The 19,897-nt window shown below is 46.5% G+C and overlaps 1 protein-coding gene across 2 annotated transcripts in view; it reads left to right on the top strand.

Moving 5' to 3' along the window:
* The window catches only part of WIPF3 (WAS/WASL interacting protein family member 3), a 110,159-nt gene that overhangs the window by 76,965 nt on the left and 13,297 nt on the right, over positions 1 to 19,897 (top strand). For both annotated transcript variants that reach the window (XM_039472554.2, XM_074379886.1), the window contains exons 4-7: positions 2,276 to 2,407; positions 7,105 to 7,860; positions 11,672 to 11,821; positions 12,884 to 12,985. In XM_039472554.2, coding sequence (XP_039328488.1) covers positions 2,276 to 2,407; positions 7,105 to 7,860; positions 11,672 to 11,821; positions 12,884 to 12,985 — 1,140 coding nt within the window. The remainder of the gene's footprint in view (positions 1 to 2,275; positions 2,408 to 7,104; positions 7,861 to 11,671; positions 11,822 to 12,883; positions 12,986 to 19,897) is intronic.

Genomic DNA, 19,897 nt, shown 5'->3' on the forward strand with positions numbered 1-19,897 from the left:
CCTCAGCATTTTTTTTAATGCAAAATTTTTGTTTTACTTTTCACAAGGAGAAAGATGTCTTAAGAATTTTGTTTCAGAGGATGATATGACTGAAGGCTGTTGTCTTCTAGAATGTGACAGAGTAAGCTGAGTCCTGGGCTCAGGTCAGACAACCTACATTGAATTCTAGTTCTGCAACCAGACAAATCGGGGAGCCTCTGTGGGGCTGTTTGGCCTTCCGTGAAATGGGGAGACAATACCCGCTCCTTTTTTTTTTCTTGGTCAAGATTGTTGAAAGATGAAATAATACATGCAGAGAACTGTTTAGCACAGGTCGAGCCCTAATCCAAAAACCCCAAATCTGAAAGTTCTTGAATGTCAACATGACACCTCATGTGGATGATGAAGATGACGTTGTTAACACAGAAGAAAATGTGTCTCCAAATGACATGGTGGAAATGTGTGATAGGCTTATTGAAGGACAAGAGCAGCATACGTTCATAACAGAACAAGAAATCGTATCAGTTTACAAAATCAGAGAGCCTTCTAAGACAAAAACCATTGCTAATGAGGCCGATGACTCTGGAGGAAACATTTTAAAAGCCATCTAGCAGAATGCTTCCTCAGCTCAACTCTAGAGCACCTACTTCCTGGTTTCTCGGTAGTTTCTAATGTTTCTTCTCACGTAAAACAATAAGATCCAGTGTACAGTAACCTTTAATCAAAATGCAGCATTGCAGGAGACTGAAGGCCTGCCTTTGTGTGTTGCTGCTGTGGTCTAACAGCTAATCCGGGTATTCTGGTAGTGCTACTGTGTTGCTTAGTTACTTGCTGTGTTAATGGTGTGCATTTTCTTAACTGTTAAGTACTTATGTGTGAAGAAGTGTAAGAAACTGATTGCTTATTGGTAGCATGGAAATTCAGTGTCAGGAATGCTGGTGATAGATAAACCACAGATTGTACACATGGGAGGCTGAGAGGGTGACACCTTTGCTTTCTGATGTCTCCATGAGCACCAGCTTTGTTTTATGCACAAAATTATTTTAAAATGTTGCATGAAATTACCTTCAGGCTATATGTAAAGGTACATATGAAACAAATAAATTTCATGTTTAGACTTGGGTCCCATTCCCCAGAATATCTCATTATGTACACGTAAATATTTCAAAATCAAAAAAAGATCTGAAATACTTGATCCTAAGCATTTTGGAGAAAGGATACGTACCCTGTAATGTAAGGTATTATTATTATTATTATGTCTTCCTATGTTTTCCTATGATGTGCATGATGGTCATTCTTAAAGATAGTCCTAAAAATGTAATATCTCTTATCTGTAATTATAAATGTCAACATACAAGGATAGACAGATTTTTAAAGAAATATTTTCAACATTGAGTGCATTAAAAATTTCTGGTTACACCCATGATCGAATTGGTTAAGCCTAATTAATAGGTAAATCAGTTTCATTGAGACACCCACTGCCTAATCATTCTAATGAGTAAGTAATGTACAATATGAATACTCGGAATAATCCGGCCACTTTCATCCACCAGTGGGCACTGTGCCCTAATTTCTCTGTGCATGTTAGCTTCCAGTTGTAAATATTTTGTGCCAGGGACTCTTTTCTAAGCTGAACATCTTCTCATTTTCTGCAGTTGGTAATCACGCATGTCTGGAAGACTGCAGTTAGTGACACCTTTTTTCAGGGGCTCATGATCTTTCTGTTCCATAGATGAAAAGGTATAGGGAGGTGTAAGGGGCTGAGAGCCCGAGGGCTGGAGAGACAGGAAGGAAAATGCCAAAGCACAGATCGTTGCAGGCTTGACCTCCTGCTTGCTATTCTGATCAGTGCTCTGTGGACAAGAAGTTAAAATGACCAACTCCATTAAATCTGTGGGTTTTCCTTGTCTAGTTCTCCATAGCCAAGCTGAACATAAGGGCAGCTCTACACCTACCACGTTTGGGTTTTCAAATTCATGGTGCTGCCAGTTGCTGTGTCAGCTTCTACAAAATGGTGGTGTTTAGGTCTCTTTGTTTTGGTCACTTTTCAGGGGAGTTGGGCAGAAATGGTTAGTTCTTTGGTAGGACTGGAGAGGGTGGGGCACGTGAGTCTACAGGGTGTCAAAGCAGAGGGTGCCTGGGGAAGATGCTGAGTGAAAGGGTTGACATTAGAGGTGGGAGAATGGGAAGGCTAACAAGGGCAGTGTTAGACCAGTGTAAGACCATGGTCTGAAATGAGACCTGGCTGCTCAGCTCTGCTCTCAAGTCCTTGCCTCCTTGTGTCTTCTCTCTAAAGGTTCTAAAGGAACCAACAAAGAAGTAGGGGGTTCTACAAACACAAGAAGCGCAAGCACACCCCCGGCCCTGGGAGATCTGTTTGCTGGTGGCTTTCCTGTGTTGCGACCAGCAGGCCAGCGGGATGTAGCAGGTAAGGAAGAATTCATTCTGGCTCCCTTGTGGTCTTTATCACTTTAGCTTGTGGCACCACCTGGGCGATCCGCACATGCTGGTAAGCAACGTGCTTTTACTGAACAGTCATGATAGAGTAGAAGACCATTTTCTTGGGACCGTAACCACTGGAAACTTCCAAAGTACAAAATGCTTCTTGAGAAATCTTTTAAATCATCATCTTGTTTAAATTATTCCATTGTAATAGTTGAAAAGTGGTGTGTAATGCTTAGTGATGTCCAGATGGTAGCCCAGACTGCAAAGTGTATACAGACAGAAGGTTCAAATTATAGAAGTTCATAGTGACATCACTGTGGATGCACTAGCAATGTATGAGTTGAAATGATTCAGTCATCGCATCAGTTAGGTACTGCTGTGTAACAAAAGACCCTAAAACTTAAAAGCTTTAAACAGTTGTTTTTTTAGCCTACAATTCTGTGGGTTAGAAGCTTAGAGTAGTCTTGGCTGGGTTCCCTCTTGCAGCTGTAAAGAACTTCAGGTTGTGTAGGTGACTTTGCTAATCTTATATTTCTCATATTTTTCCAACCTCTGGGGCTTCAGCTATAACCACTGGCTTGACTCACCTCTATCCACATAGTCTCTCAGTATCCAGCAGGGCTTCCAGGCCTTGTTTCCATGCCAGCCGCAGAGTTCCAAAAGAGAAGACAGAAATATAAATAAAGTTTCTTGAGGCTTAGTCTTGTAAGTATTGGAAGTCTAAGAAGTATCACTTCCTACCACATCCTCTTGGCCAAAGCAAGTCACAAGGATGGGGAAATAGACTTTGCCTCTTGATGAGAGAAACTGTAAAATCGTATTTCAAAGATTACAGAATCAGGCATGAGGGAGTAATGAAGGCCATGTTTGTAATCAGTCTACCTCAGTTATTTTTTATTTAGTGGGCATCAGATGTTTTGAAAGTATTGCATTAAAATTGAACAAATATATATTTACTATGAGAAAAAAAAAAAGACTATTTTTTTCTATTATTGTTCTTTAACCAGCAAGCTCCAGGAATACCATTAATACAGGAAATATCAAGACTCAAACATTCCTGCTGCCAGATCTTCCATCATATGACTTTTCTAACTTTTTCAGTGGCCTCTGTGACTGTTTAATGTTATGGGATGCATATGCCTCACTCACCAATAAAAGTCCAGCAAAGACAAAGACTCTAGGATACTTTGAGATCCAACTTGAACCTTCTCAGGGGCCATGTTCATTTCCTCTTTTTTTGCTGAGGGGTTAGCAGGAAAGGCAGAGCACAAGGTCTTCCTCAATAGAGACAGCAGATATTCTTCAGTGCCCTCTTCTTTTTCAAAATTCCTGAGTGCTATCAAACAAATATCCTTTGGAATAGAAGGCTTCCATGAATTTCTCTTCATAGAAGTAGAGATGGGAGAAATGGGCCCCAGTCAGGTTTTCATGGGAAGCAGCCAAAAAAAGGCAGCAGGAGTCTTACTGGTCTGCTTGTCTCCAATGGGAGATAAGTGTCAGATGTTTGAGCCACTGTAATGGGGAAGACAAGAACTTACCTCTTTAGAGATGGAGGTCCATAAGGAAGTGATGAATGATGCCTATTACAGGATGGAAACTCAAGGAGAAAGCTACCAGATAAATGCATGGACTGGGTACCATGTCAGGGCAAGGAAAGCTGTGGCTCTCTCCTCCCAGAACTTTCCTGGCAGCCCCTTTCTCATCAGAGGAAGGGACTGGGGCCTTTGCTTTCTCTATGATCTTCTGGCCTACCTTTCTCAGTGGCTCATGCCCTCCCCTTCACCAATGCTGTCCTCCTTGCTGCTCTTCACACACCAGCATGTTGCTGCCACTGGGCACCTGCACTGACTGCTCCCTTGGCCCAAAGGCTCCTCCCCAGGTGTCCACGTGGCTCCATCTCTCCCTTCCTGCAGGTCTCTGCTCAGGTGGCAGCTGGTCAACATGTCCGCAAGGTCTTTACTTATCATCCCATATAAAGGTTCAGTCCCATCCTTTCATTTCATATCTCCTTTTCCTTGATTTACTTTTCTTGTATTCCTTAGCACCATCTGACGTATTATGTATTCACTGGTTTATTTGTTTATTGTCTGTCTTATGCTTCTAAAGCTAAGCTCCACGAAGGTGGGGACTGTGGTTTTTTTTCATTGCCTTAGAAATGCCTGACGCATGGCAGGTGCTCCGGAAATACTTGCTGAATTGCATGTGTGAATGGGTAGTATGGTGACTGACAGCCATTAGGCACCATAGCACGGTGTCATGGGCTCTTGGTACTTTTAAGGACCCATGAAAGTATTTAAATTTCTTTTAAAATCTGAAGAAACCATGACCTCTTAGGGTCAAAGAATATATTTGTCTTTGTACCAATGCAGTCATGAATATAATTTTTTTTAAGGGAGAAGAGGCCTACAAAGGCAAAAGTGCCTAGGGTCCCTGGAGTCATAATGTAGCCCGGGCTCAGAGGTCCAAGGAAGTGAGAATTAAAATAAGATACAATGAGTAAACATTATTTCTGGGTTGAATAGAATGTGTAACGAGGCTTCCAAGTCTTCTGGAAAACATTAAATTTGAGGAAGAAGTAGTACTTCATATTTTGATAAACTCCAGGTTCTAAAAGCTGAATCCTTTCCTATGGGCACAGCATCCCTGATGCCCTCAAGCTGGCCCTTCCCGCCTCCTGGTCTCCTTTGTGCTTCCTTTGGATATCTAGGGCTCAGGTTTCCATTGTGAAGGATGGCCTCCTCCCTTACTTCCCTCAGCTCCCTCGGAGCTCTGTGCCTGCTGAGGCCCACCTCCTCCCCTTGCCTGAACTTACACCGTCAGCCCCTGTCTCCCCTGCGGTCATACCTTCCTCCTTGAGGGGCATGAATAGAAGCCAGGCAGGGACTTGGCCGCCCTTCTGTTGCAGGTGTTAGGATAAATATGAGTTTACCCACATTTCTCATTTGGTTGGGGCTTCATCAGCACAGGATCCCCTACTTTGAACAGACTCAGTTTAAGGGTTTTTGAATCTTTGAGACATGGTGTCCTCAGTTACTTAAAAGGTTTGGATAGACTATTCAAGGGTAGGCTTTGTTCTGTAAGAACTTTTATTATCCCTTTAAACGTCATTCAGCCACTGGGCACGTAGGTAGGCTCTGCCTTGTTTAGGGAGCTGCCTAGGTTCTCCTCGTCATCTTTTTGTATTGTATGGGAACAGGTTTGAGAACTTCTAGGCAGGAATCCCTCAGCTGACACATGCTAATACCATCCTCACCCTACCTTAAGAACAGCCATTCCGTAATATGGTTGGAATATTACGGACTAGGTGACTGTCACATTATAGCCAGAGGGGATCATATTTGGAAAGCCAGATACTAAAGTCTTGCCTACTTAGCTTCATCTGAGTCACCTCTGCTACGCCGTGCTTTGATTGGCCTGACTTTTGACACCCAGTACTTTAAGTGTATGACTTAGCTACTGATTGGGGTAAACATACAGGAGACGCAAGTACTGCAAAGCTCAGAACCCCCAGCAGATGCTGGGGTTTCTGATCCAAAATGAAAGCTGCAGGTCCTGTGCTGCGGCACCCAGGAAGTAGTGGGTGGGAGAAAATGTCATTTTTCAAGTGTTGGCCACATGTTGTCATGGGGATTATAAAATATAGGGGAAAGCATACTCCCCAGAAATCCTTGTAAAAAGAGCACTAAATCTGGAAGAAATATTTTAATCTGCCTCCTCAGTAGACAGTGATATTCCAGAGACATCTCTAAGCAGTAATTGCAGAACTTCAAGGCAGTAAACAGCGAGAGGAACTTTTTCTCGTTGGGGAGAGGCAGAGGGAAAAAAGGGTGAGAACTAGCAAAATGGTGCAAGGTTGTGCCGGGTATAGAGGCCCCTCCTGGGACATGCTCCACCCCAGTCTTCCTTGAAGACCAAACACAAATGCTTACCAAAAATGCTTACCAAGAGCAAATTGTTGCTGTTGAATTTAAAAGAGGAATTGAATTTCAAGTTGGGGTAGATGCAAGGAAGGATCTGCAGGGTGAGAAAGCTGAGACCCTTGAGAATCAGAGTTAAGTCTTTGGGAAAGATGGTTTTGAACTTCCAGAGGCCATAGAAATGTGAAGTTCAAGGTCATTGGAACTGGATTGTCAAGGGCAAGCTTCTCCCTCCTGTCTTAACTTATACATTGAGGAAATCATGAATTTTCTGCTCTCAACACAGAAACAAATAAAGTCCTGTTCACATAATGCTGGGAGTGAATAAAACCTCCCTCGCCAGGAGTGCTGGTTGGTACCCCCGAGGGTCCAAATCAGAGCATAAGCGCTGAAGGACCTAGCAGTTGTCCGTGAATGAGAGTGAGCGTGGCCTTGCTTAGGAAGGGTAAAAGGCGTCCAGGCAGTCCTGGCCCTCGGTTGGGATACTAGAGGCCCAAGGCAGAGGAGAGCAGAGGTAGCAATGGATAGGAGGGCTGGAGGCCTGACCTAGGCTTGTCATTAATGCTGGAAAGGACCTTGGGGCTGGTCCAGTTGGTCCTTCAGTGTGACAGCTGCAGCACCTGAGGCCGCACGGTGGACACGTGCAGAAAAAGCGGTCTACAGTGCAGCTCACTGCGGACAGGCTTGAGTCTCCTGAGTGCCGCCTACCCGCGGGGGCTTTTTCTTTATTGCCGAGCTAACCCAGAATCTGTTTCACTTCCAGGTGGCAAAACAGGGCAGGGCCCTGGCTCCCGCGCGCCCTCTCCCAGGCTTCCCAATAAAACCATCAGCGGCCCACTTATCCCACCTGCGTCTCCCAGGCTAGGCAATACCTCCGAGGCGCACGGCGCTGCCAGGACAGCCCCGCCTCGCCCCAACGTGCCCGCCCCGCCCCCTCCCACTCCACCTCCTCCGCCCCCTCCCTTACCCCCACCCCTTCCCTCTTCTTCCCCCAACAAAACGCCGTTGGTGTCCCCTTCTGGTCCACTGACCAAAGGGAACCCCCCGGTGGTTGCACCCCCTGCTCCCTGTGCGCCACCACCTCCACCTCCGCCACCTCCCCCAACGCCACCCCCGCTTCCCCCTTGTCTCAGTGACAAGGCAGTGAAGCCTCAGCTAGCCCCCTTGCACCTCCCGCCCATCCCGCCCCCGCTCCCTCTCCTCCCACCTTGTGGGTATCCCGGGCTCAATGCGGAGCCCGCCACCCCTGCGCAAGATGTGCAGGAGCCTCCAGCCCCACCGCCCCCACCGCCCCCACCGCCCCCGCTTCCTCCTTATGCCTCGTGCTCCCCGAGGGCTTCTTTGCCCGCGCCCCCTTTGCCAGGAGCTAATAATAGCAGTGAAACCCCACCCCCACTACCCCCCAAGTCCCCCAACTTCCAGGCCCCACCGCAGAAGGCGGGCGCGCAAGCCTTGCCGGCGCTGCCTGCCCCTCCGGGCTCCCAGCCGTTCCTGCAGAAGAAGAGGCACGGCCGACCAGGTAAGCAGCACTGCTTGGCCCAGTGCCTCTGGTAGAGCACGGTAAAATCTTGTTGCGGCCGGGTGCGGCGGCTCACGACTGCAATCCCAGCACTTTGAGAGGCCGAGGCAGGTGGATCATGAAGTCAGAAGTTCAAGACCAGCCTGGCCAAGATCGTGAAACCCTGTCTCTACTAAAAATACCAAAAAATTCCCCGGGCGCGGTGACAGAACGCCTGTAATCCCAACTACTTGGGAGGCTGAGGCAGGAGAATCTCTTGAATCTGGGAGGGGGTGGTGGTTGCAGTGTGCCCAGATTGCGCCACTGCACTCCAGCCTGGGCGACAGAGTGAGACGCCATCTCAAAATATGTTTACACACACACACACACACACACACACACACACACACAGAGAGAGAGAGAGAGAGAGAGAGAGAGAGAGAGAGAGAGAGAGTTGTTGCACAGGACTTTATTGTTGGAGATACTATTTCAGAGATGGACACCAGGGGTGAGGGAGGCTGGGAGACTTGCCCAAAATCATGCTGCCTGTAAAGCAATGGATCCTGGCCTTGATCCCCAGGCCTTACTAGCTCCGTGGCCCTGGGCAACCACTTGGCCTCTCTGGTCTCCCTTCTCTTCATCTGTAACATGGGGCTAGATAGCAATAGTTGCTACCTCCTGGGCTTGTTGTTAAGGATTAAGTGAGCTCTTAGGGGAGCGGTGCTTGGAACAGGGGCTGGCAGCAGTGAGCTTGAGAGAGATTATTTATTCTTACTATCATCCTTCCAACTCCAGATCTCCTCCCTGAGGTGGAGGGGGCGTGAGTGTGGCTGATTTCCAGAACCAGGCCTCCTTTTATATTTGTGGGCATTTTCCTGTCTGGCTCCCAGCCAGAATCTTCACCAGCCCTCAGTAAACTGGATTCCCACTCTGCCTTAGTTTTCACAGGTTCTCCAGCTACCAGAAGAAAACTGAGGGCCTGTATTTTGAGCCAAATATTAAAAATAATTCCTTCACATATACAGCACAGATGATTTGAATTGAGTGTGCTTGCCCCATGGCTGATTCCCTTGGTCCCTGTAGTAGGAGGCTTCATTCAGTTTTAGTGCCCTTGTGAATGGAAGTACATCCACACATCAACATACACACCCACATACAGACACCCTCAAACATATGCACACTCATAACATCTACATGCACACTCCAACATGCATATTCCTTTGTCTTTTAGAAAATCTTTTGATGCAGAAAGCGTCTTAAAAGTATTTTCTTGAATTAAAAATAAGGCCAGCTTGTTGCAGAGCAAATAGAAGGAAATTGAAATTGACGTGGTACAGATGGCTCACACCAGTAATCCCACTGCTTTGGGAGGCCCATGCCTGAAGATGGCTGAAGTCAGGAGTTCCAGGCCAGCCTGGGTAACATAGCAAAACCCCATCTCTACAAAAAATAATAAAAAATTGGCTGCTCATGGTGGCAGACGGCTATAGTCTCAGCTACTTGGGAGGCTGAAGCAGGAGGATCACTTGAGCCTAGGTGTTCAAGGCTATGGTGAGCTATGATTATGCCATTGCACTCCAGCTTGGAGCTTGGGTGACAGAGCCAGATGCTGTCTCTAAGTAAATTAAGTAATTAAATCACACATAATAACATTGCCCAGAGATGAAAACTGCCATTTGGATATGTTTAATTCTTTTTTCTGAATAAATGTTCATGTTCACATGGTTAATACCATTTTTCGCATATGGTTTTGTGTTGTTTTTAAATATTAAAAACAATTTTGTCAAATTGTTAAAATGTCTTTATAAGTAAAATAATATGATAATCAGTATATTCTATATTCCTGTTAGATATCTAAGTTGATTCCATCTTTTATGCATAATACTGCAAGAAATACTTTTGTAGAAATTTTAGTCTACATTTCTGATATTTTTCTAAAAGTATTGGTTTCTTAAAGGAAATTCCTGGTGCAAAGAGCAAGGATATTTTTAAGCCTTTTGATTACAAGAGGTAAGGTTTTAATCACTCTTTTCAATTGACTGGTCACCATAAGGGCCAGCATTTATACTGGTAAGCCCCTTCTGATATGTGTTATTTTCAGATATTTATGATGGAATGGAAAAAAAACAAAGCTTTTTTTTTTTTTGAGACACAGTTTCACTCTGCCACCCAGGCTGGAATGCAGTGGTGGGATCTCAGCTCACTGCAACCTCCACCTTCCAGGTTCAAGTGATTCTTGTGCCTCAACCTCACGATTATCTGGGATTACAGGCATGCACCACCACGCCTGGCTAATTTTTGTGTTTTCAGTAGAGACAGGGTTTCACCATGTTGGCCAGGCTTGTCTCGAACTCCTGACTTCAAGTGATCTGCGCGCCTCGGCTTCTCAAAGTACTGAGATTACAGGTGTGAGCCACTGTGTCTGGCCAAGAAGAACAAGGCTTTTGATTCAGACGGCTGTGGGTTCAAATCCTGGGTTCCTCACCCACTCCTGTGGAAACTCACACCAAGTAGGGTTTGATTTTTTTTTTTAATATTGAATTTTTTTATTTGACAAATGGGAATACTAATAACACCTTTCACATAGGATTATTAGGAATAGGAAATGAAAATGTGCCTAAAGGGCTTGCACGGAACCTCAGCTCCAGCAGCATTATTTCCTTACCACACCGATGGGGCGGCTGTTCACCCAGAAGAGGGGCTGCAGTCCCTTTATCCCGTGCGTGGGACCAAGTAAATTCCTCATAGACTTTTGAGCCCAGGAAGGGAAGACCAGCAAGGGAGAGGAAGGCAGCTGGGAGGGAGAAAGGAAGACGGGCAGATGCTGAAGGAACATGACACACGAGGATGGCAGCTGGTGACTGAGAACGCCTGCCACAGTCGGGCGCCTGCATCTGCTCCAGGTAGTGAGCCCTGTGCCAGGATGGGGATTCGTATCTGGCCTTCTTTGCATCTTTGGATGTTGAAACCTGGTTTGTCCATGTTCAAAATACAGGGCAATTTCTACTTTAGCCTAACTTGGGGGGAAAAGAGAGAGGTAGTAATTGTGAACATCTTAGCACAGGCAGTAATGATGTAACTGTCATCGTTTCAAGAAGCAAAATGATGTTTGCAGTGCCACTGAAGAAAGAAGCAGCAGCGAAACCCCTGCATTAATGTGCCGGGACAGTGGGTTTTTAGTTGTCAGATGAACCATATAGGAAAGTATTGGCAAAGGAGAGAGTGAGCCTCTCTCAGGCATGATCAGAGACAGCTGGAGGAAGTAGGTTGGATTGGAGTTAGGCCCTGGTGGGCAAGTAGGATTAGATGGCCTGAAAGGAGAAACGAGCATTTGCAGTGCTGGAGAACCAGTGTGAGCAGGGACACAGGGGTAGAACAAGCCCCTGTCCCTCTTCAAGCCTTCCTCTGGCCTGTCCTACAGACAGCCCTTCCTGTTCTTACCAGTCTTTAGTGATTACCCTCCTTTGGGCTGTACCCAATGATGAAGGTTATCACCATCATTAATATTATTGCAGCAGCTAACATTTATTGAGCACTTACTACGTGCCACTCAACTTAAATTCAACTCATTGAATCTTCTCAATACCCCTGGGAAGTGGGTGTATTATTACAACTCCTATCTTACAGATGAGGAAACTAAAGCACAAAGAGGCTATGTTACTTATCCCAATGCAAGAAATGCAATTCAGTGCCAAACAGGTTGACTCCAGAGGTTGCCCTTTTACTATGTCATATTCCATCTGAAGATCAAAATGCCTAACATCTCACATAAGGTTATAGCATCCACCGTTCCCATCCATATGTCTGAATACACCATCATCTTCTCTGTAAGGGGCCGGTGGGGGAAAGCTAAATCCGCCTCCAGCACCCCCTGCGAGATCACCCACTACAGAGCTTTCAAGCAAGAGCCAGCAGGCCACAGCCTGGACCCTGATGCAGCAGCCTGGGGGTCAACTGCGAAATGGAAGCCTGCACATCATTGGTAAGTGGGGTGCACCTGGTGCTGGGGTGGCTGCCGGTGGGAAAGTGACTCTCCCAACCTCTGGAGAGAGAGTTTACCAGCCATAGTGCTATCATCTCAGGGTGCATGCTTATCGATGAAAAGGATCACTCCAGCACCAACCAGCCCACAGGTCCTGTGCAATAGGGTTTCTTTCTAGGCTTTCTGCATAGTTTTAAGGCCCACTCTCTAGCCTTCTGATTCAGATTAGAGAAAGGGAAGAAAACCAGCATGTAAATTGTGTGTGTGTGTGTATGTGTGTGTGTGTGTGTGTGTGTATGGAGAAATCAGTGCATAAGCCTGAAAGAGTAGAGTGATCTGGATAAGGAGAAAGAATAAATAGAAGGTCCATCAGGCAGAGGGACAGTTTGAGTGTTAAGTATGGAGGTAGGAAGGAAAGTCACATGGGGTCAGATGTGAGGCCACGGAATCTTTGGATCCCTTCTGCATGCTGGGCTAGTGTCCAACAGAGGCCCAGGTCACAAAGTAGGGGCTAAGCCCATGAAAGGGCCACAGGGGCCCTACACTCCTGCCGACGGAGCTCAGAGCAGAAGAGGTTTGCTTTGTGGAGCTCAGGTCCCACCCTAGACACAGGCCACACTCCTCCACTTCCCAGCCATTCTGCCCACCTCTTCCTCCCCTCCAAACCCTCTCAGGAGCTTGTCAGGTGCTGCAGGCTGCTGGGGCTTTGCCAGTCCCTTCTGGGCACCAGGGTCCCTGCCTCTGATTCTGGACCCTGGAGAACCCTGTGCCACTTCCACCCTTTTAGCAGCTTCCTTAAGGTGTTCTTGGTTGAAGTATATTCGGGTGGGTGACAGGGAGTGACTGAATTTCCCTCTTCCTGCTTCCCTGCATCCCAACCAACCAGTAAAACTTAAGAGGTCAGTGGATGTCTCAGGGAGAATAGTCATTAAAATTCTTGCACCGAGCAGGGAAACAGAAAATAGTGGACACAGTCAGAGTAATCTCTGTTCTCCTGGAAATGATCAAAACTTGGGTCATGACAGTAACCTGAGTAACTCTTTCCATTTCCCACGTGTCCAGATGACTTTGAGTCCAAATTCACGTTCCATTCTGTGGAAGACTTTCCCCCTCCGGATGAATATAAACCATGCCAGAAGATTTACCCCAGCAAGATCCCCAGAAGTAAGTACCACCTAGATAAGTCTCCTGGCATTTCCCGACCCTCCAAAATTAGGTGCCTGGTGTGCACTGATTGCTCACAGACTGTCTAAAGGATGACATCATGATTTCACTGTACTGCTGCAAGGATGTGGCACTGTGCATAGTTCTGGAACTTCCAGGACGTTGATTTCTCCTGATACCTCTGTGTTTATTTAGAGATTTTTACAGAACACCAAGCGTAACTGGCATCATATTTGGAGGCTTAAACTTAGCACTCATCCCTCTCCTCCCTGGGGTTTTTGATAAGGGAACTACACACCCTAGACAACAGCAAAATAGGATATAGGAGCTTTGCATCAGTCACTGAGGAAGAGCCTTAAAACTGCTAATTCAGAACTCTAGCAAACCATTAAATGGAGAATGTGCTTAGGTCAATGGTTCTCAACCTTGGCTATATATTAGAATGACCTAAGGAGCTTTTATAAATCCTGAAGGCCAGGCCACATCTAAACCACATAATTCTGATTAAGAATATCAATACCTAGGTGTCAGGGTTTTAAAAAGCTGCCAGGTGATTCCAATGTACAGCCAAGGTTGAGAATCACAGCTCAGTAAGGGTCTCCCTCCTCCTGATTTCATTGTGTGGTCAGACTTTAAAAGGGGACATTTAACCCAGCTTACCTGTTCAGCCTTAAGAGTAGAGAGATAAGCCAGGCATACATTGCTCACACCTGAAACCCCAGCACTTTGGGCGGCTGAGGCAGGAGAATCAAGAGTTCAAGACCAGTCTTGTCAACATAGCAATATTTCATTTCTACAAAATATTACCCAGGTGTGGTAGTGCACACCTGTAGTCCAAAGGTGGGAGCCTGAGGTGGAAGGATTGCTTGAGCCCAGGAGTTGGCAGCTACAGTGAGTTATGATCATGCCACTACATTCCAGCATTGGTGACAGAGCGAGACTCTGTATCCAAAAAAAAAAAAAAAAAAAAAGGGAATGAGGTGGAGGAGCCAATTCTTGTCTGGTACTGGGCCAATCAGATTGGGCAGGAGCCTAAGTCAACACTATGGAGTGAGGGTCAAATGTGTTTCCACCCCACAGTCCAGACATCTGTTGACCCAAATGGAGAATCACTGTCCAGGGTTAGCCTAAGACCAGGAATAGTGAGCCAGGCTCTTTGCCCATCTCCTTTCAGAGGAACCTTAGTGAAGTCCCTTCTGCAGAACTCAGCTTCCTGCAGCGCAAAGGGAACACAAGCCTACCCTGTGCTCAGGTGGAGTGGGTGCAGAGCCCTGTGTTCAGGTGGAGCGGGGCGGGCCTGCCCTGTGTTCAGTGGGAGGGAACGTGGGCCTGCCCTGTGTTCAGTGGGAGGGAACGTGGGCCTGCCCTGTGTTCAGTGGGAGGGAATGTGGGCCTTCCCTGTGTTCAGTGGGAGGGAACGTGGGTCTGCCCTGTGTTCAGTGGGAGGGAACGTGGGCCTGCCCTGTGTTCAGTGGGAGGGAACGTGGGTCTGCCCTGTGTTCAGTGGGAGGGAATGTGGGCCTTCCCTGTGTTCAGGTCAGGGGGAATGCAGGCCTGCCTTGTGCTCAGGTGAATGTCCATCTTAGTACAGGTGACTGTACACCTACTATTTGAAGGTGTACATGAAGGCCCAGCAAAAGACAGGTGGAATCTCCCATCTCCCATCCTTGCTCAGTTCACCATATTATCTCCCATCCCTGCTCAGTTCAGCAAACTCACATGAACCGCCTGTCATACAGCAGGCACCCTACAGGCACCAGAGGCTGCAAAGTGTAAGAAACAAGGTCTCCTCCATCATCCGCCCACCACACACACTCCTTAGATGAGAATTAGACCCCATAAGAGTGTTTTTTTTTTTTGAGATGTAGTTTCGCTCTTGTTGCCCAGGCTGGAGTGCCATGGCGCAATCTCGGCCCACCGCAACCTCCATCTCCAGGGTTCAAGTGATTCTCCTGCGTCAGCCTCCTGAGTAGCTGGGATTAATCAGTGATTGTTTAGAGTGCCAAGGGCACTTCAGTGGGCACGGGGGTGCAGGTGGTTGCTGGGGGCCTGAAGGCCAGAGAGAGAGGGTCGCAGTTCTACGTGGGTGGGAAGGCATCCAGGATGAGGACAGAACAGACCCAGGAGAGAACGTGATAGTGCTTAGTGCACATAGGAACCGTATGTCCCACGTGGGGGACATATGTCAGGGCCCAAGGTGCCTGGCTGGAGTAAGACCACACAGGCTGCAGCAGGTGCAAGGTTGGGAGTGTGTGTCCACATACAACACCTCTCTTCCCATCTTGTGAAATATGCACAGGAATCAGCTCAAGAAAGACCTAAGTGTTCATGTTCTAATTGGAGGATACAGCTTAGGTTTCCCAGCAGCAGACCTCCTAATACTACACCCAGAATTAGGCTCCTTTACTCCCCCAAACAGTGTGACTCACACACGAGGAAACTGAGGCTGGCCCCTGTAGTCACAGAGTCTGCTTCATGGGACTTTCCACATGGCAGGGAGAGCACAGCCAAGGGACCCGGTGTTCATCAATAGGTGGCCAGATCTCAGAGAGTGCCGGAAGGAGCCAGGTTGCAGGTGGCTGCCTGCACACGAACCCACAGGGACAAGGAAATAAGTGTGCCTCCTAAGAGGCTATGTCCCGCTTAAAGCATTGGAGCAGGAACCTGTAAGCAGGGAAGAACTGTCAGTGAAAATGCTAAATGACAATTCCAGGGCCGTCGTGGACCCTGCAGTGGATGTTGTGGATGTTCGTGCCTGGCACTGTTCTAGGTGGTTTGCATACCTTATCATTCATCCTTAATGGAGAGTTTCCAGACAGGGAAAAGGCCAACTGGCTTACCTAAAGCCTCACAGCAGATTAAAGCCAGAACCAGGAATTTTGAACCCATATGTCTCTGAACCAGGGGCAGTTCCATTTGGCCATGGTGAACTCTGAAAAGGGACATGATGAAATGCAGGTTGAGACAGATAACCGGTGGCTGGTTCAGAGGAGGCAGAGACCAGGGTCAGAAAACCTGTTAGGCAGCTGTTATAACAGTCTCTGCTGGGAGGCCAAGGCAGGCAGATCACCCGAGGTCAGGAGTTTGAGACCAGCCTGGCCAACATGGTGAAACCCTGTCTCTACTAAAAATACAAAATTAGCTGGGCATGGTGGCACACACCTGTAATCCCAGTTACTTGGGAAGCTAAGGCAGGAGAATTACTTGAACTTGGGAGGCAGAGGTTGCAGTGAGCTGAGATTATTCCATTGCACTCCAGCCTGGACAACAAAAGCAAAATTCAATTAAAAAACAAAAAAAAGAGTCTGTGTGAGGGAGGATGGATGGGGGAGGTCCTCAGAGTGATCAGGGTTTAGGGAACCAGGCCCAGATGGGACCAAGGAAAATGGAGGAGCCAGGGTCCCAGGAGTGCCTGCCTTGGGCTGGATGGAGGATGTGACACCAAGAGGGAACTAGAGGTTTCACGGGGAGGCAATGGGATTCCTGTCATTTATGGTGAGGGCAGGTGGCTGGAGGGGTACAAGGGTGAGATGCCATGTGGGAGGTGGAGTGCAGTATGCAGATCTGGGACTGATGAGGTGGGGCAAGGGTGAGGACTTGATTTGCTGGCCATTAGTTTAGAGATGGAAATATAGAACAATGAAGAACATGGCCATGATGTCAACCAGGTGCATGAAGTAGTTCTGTCTGTGTGACAGGAGGCTATAAACTGTGAATGAGCAGGGTCAACTCAGTCCCTCCCAGACATCCAGGTCCATGAAAGCATTTAATAAACGGGATTTGACCTTGGTGACCTAGACTGACAGCTGAGGGAGAAAGTAAGGAATTTATTTTATTATACTGTCTGCAACTTGTAAATCAAGAATGTATACTGTTTTTCTTAATTTAATTCAGTATACTTACTGGCAGTATTGAAATAACGGTGCCATTGGAACGTGTACAAGTACAGAATCCCAACTACTGGCTCATTCAGGCCCTTTCCTTCCCCTGAGCCAGGGTTTGCTGACTGGCCACGTTCATGCCACAAGCCCCACAGCTTTCTCTTACACCCACCTGGCTCCTAAAGGCTTTTTAGTTGTGATCTATACCCTAGACTAGAGGTCAGCAAACATTTTCTGTAAAGGACCAGATAATACATATTTGAAACAATGTAGATCTCGACTGTTACTACTCAATTGTGCTGATTAGCAAATCAATCAGCAGCCATAAACAATACAGAAATGAATGGGCATGGCTGTGTTCCAATAAAACTTTATTTACAAAAACAGGTGTGGGCTGGATTTGGTCCACTGGTCATGTTTGCTGATCTGCCCTAAACCATTCCAGAAAACAGATTCCTAAAAACCTCTTTGGGCTCTTCAGACTTTCTCAGTAATGTGCTGTGGGGTCCTTCAACCTTCAGATTCAGTCAGTTCTAATCTACAGCTAGCTGCATTTTATGCCCCTGGTGCTCACTCACACCCCAAGAAGAGAAGAAAAGCTACACCTCCTCACCACACACAGCTTGCCAGGAGGGTGCAGTTGGCAGTCTGTGCACCAAAAACAATCCGATGTTTACAAAGGAGCAGGTTTTTTTTAAAAGCCAATTACATGAACTGACATTGTATAGATTAGAAAGGGCAATTTCAAAATTCAGATACCGTTTTAGATTAATGTGGCATCGGTGGACACGAAGTACTCCACCAGCCTCCCAGCGAAATTAAATATGCATGTGTTTGTCATCCCCATGAGCCCTAGTGCAGAACCTTGTTAGTTACATTAGTGTCAGTCAGATCTGGGGTATGCCTGTCTGACTACATTTCTCCTTACCAGTTTTCTTCTTGCCCACTGTTGACCTGGCTTCCCATGATTAGATTTTTTCGTGGTCTGGGAGACAGTGTTGGCTCCATCAGATGAGTATGTTCTCGTGCGCTGTGGTAGCCTGTTGTGTTCTCTGTCCCCGCCTGTTTGTTTGCTGTCTCTCCTGACCCCCCGCCCCCCTACACACACACAGAGACACACAGGCATGCACACACACTTACTTCCGCTAGCCATCACCATTGTCTCCACTCTGCAGGTGTTTGCTATTTTCTTGCATTGATTGAATGGCTTTGCTTAGTTTTGTGTGTGGGGTTTTTTTGTTTGTTTTTGTTTTGTTTTGTTTTGTTTGAGACAAAGTCTCACTCTGTCACCAGGCTGGAGTGCAGTGGTATGATCTCGGCTCACTGCAACTATTATAACTGAGCGAGTTGTATGGGAAGCACCACACTCTAAAATCTAATTGTGAGTCCTTTATTGCCAGCCACCAAGAACTCATGCTCAAAATCTCTCGGCCCAAGGAAGGCCTGTGATTTCCTTTTATATGTAGATCAGGGTAAGGGGGGTGGGTGGGCAAAGCAGAATTTTACAGCAGAATGAACAAGTTAGGGGAGGAGGCTAGGTAACTAGGAGGCAGGAGTCTCCCATGATTGTTAAGTAAGGAGGGTATACAAGTGGTTTCCATGATTGCTGGTTACCAAGAGGGGCATTTCAGTACTTTCCGTATGATCAATTAAGGGGATATTCACAATAGCAAGTGGGCTTGTCAAGGAGGGTATGGTTACAATGGTTATATGTTTCTATGGTTATAGGCACAACATGACCCAGCACTGTGTGAGCCAAGGGACCACGGTATGCACTCAAGGGAGGAATGGTGGAGCGGGGCGCAGGGAGAAGCCAATATGGAGTCAGTCAGGTACACTTCTAAGATGAAGGTAGTTTGGTTCACTTCGCAAACTCTGCCTCCCAGATTCAAGCCGTTTTCCTGCCTCAGCCTCCTGAGTAGCTGGGCCCACAGGCATGCGCCACCATACCCGGCTAATTTTGTGTTTTTAGTAGAGATGGGGTTTCACCATGCTGGCCAGGCTGGTCTCAAACTCCTGACCGCAAGTGATCTGCCTGCCTCAGCCTCCTAAAATGTTGGGATTACAGGCGTGAGCCACCATGCCCAGTCTAGTTTTTTTTTCCCTAATATTTTAAAAATAAATTAGGTTCCTCAATAAGTGAAATATATAATTACCATTATGACCCATCAATCCCACTCCTGGGTATAGGCTCCAAAGAACTTAAAACTAGTGTTCAAACAGTAGCTTGTACACAAATGTTCATAGCAACACTATTCACAATAGCCAAAAGGTGAAAATAACTGAAGCAAAATGTGGTGTAGTCATACAATGGAATATGATTTCACAAGAAATAGGATGGAAGCACTGATACACTGCTACAACGTGGGTGAAATTTGTGTTCCTTTGTTCTCACATTGTTATAAAGAAATACCTGAAACTGGGTATATATAAGAAAGAAGTTTAATTGGCTTACAGTTCTGCAGTCTATACAGGAAGCATAATGCCAGCATTTGCTTCTTGCCAAGCCTCAAAGCTTCCAGTCATGGTGGAAGGTAAATGAGGAGCTTGTGTCACATGATGGAGCCGAGCAAGAGGGAGAGTGTTTGGGGGAGTGCCACACACTTAACCAGATCATGCAAGAATTCACTATCTCGAGGACAGCATCAAGCCATAAGGGATCTGCCCACATGACCCAGGCACCTCCCACCAGGCCCCACCTCTAAATTGGGGATCACAGTTCAACATGAAATCTCAGGCACATATTTAAACTATAAAAAAACCTTGAAAATATTATATATATATATATATATATATATATATATATATATATGCAGGCACATATTCAAAATATATCAAACCTTGAAAATATTATGTAAGCAAAAGAATCCAGAAACAAAAGGCCACATATTATATAATTTCATTTAGATGGAATGACCAGAAGAGGCAAATCCACAGAGACAGAAAATAGATGAGTGGTTTCCAGAGACAAGGGGGCGAAGGGAATGGTGAGTGAGTACTGATGAATGTAAGGCTTCCTTTTGGCACCCAG

Source organism: Saimiri boliviensis, chromosome 10, assembly GCF_048565385.1.
Source record: "Saimiri boliviensis isolate mSaiBol1 chromosome 10, mSaiBol1.pri, whole genome shotgun sequence".
NCBI classification, from domain to species: Eukaryota; Metazoa; Chordata; class Mammalia; order Primates; family Cebidae; genus Saimiri; species Saimiri boliviensis.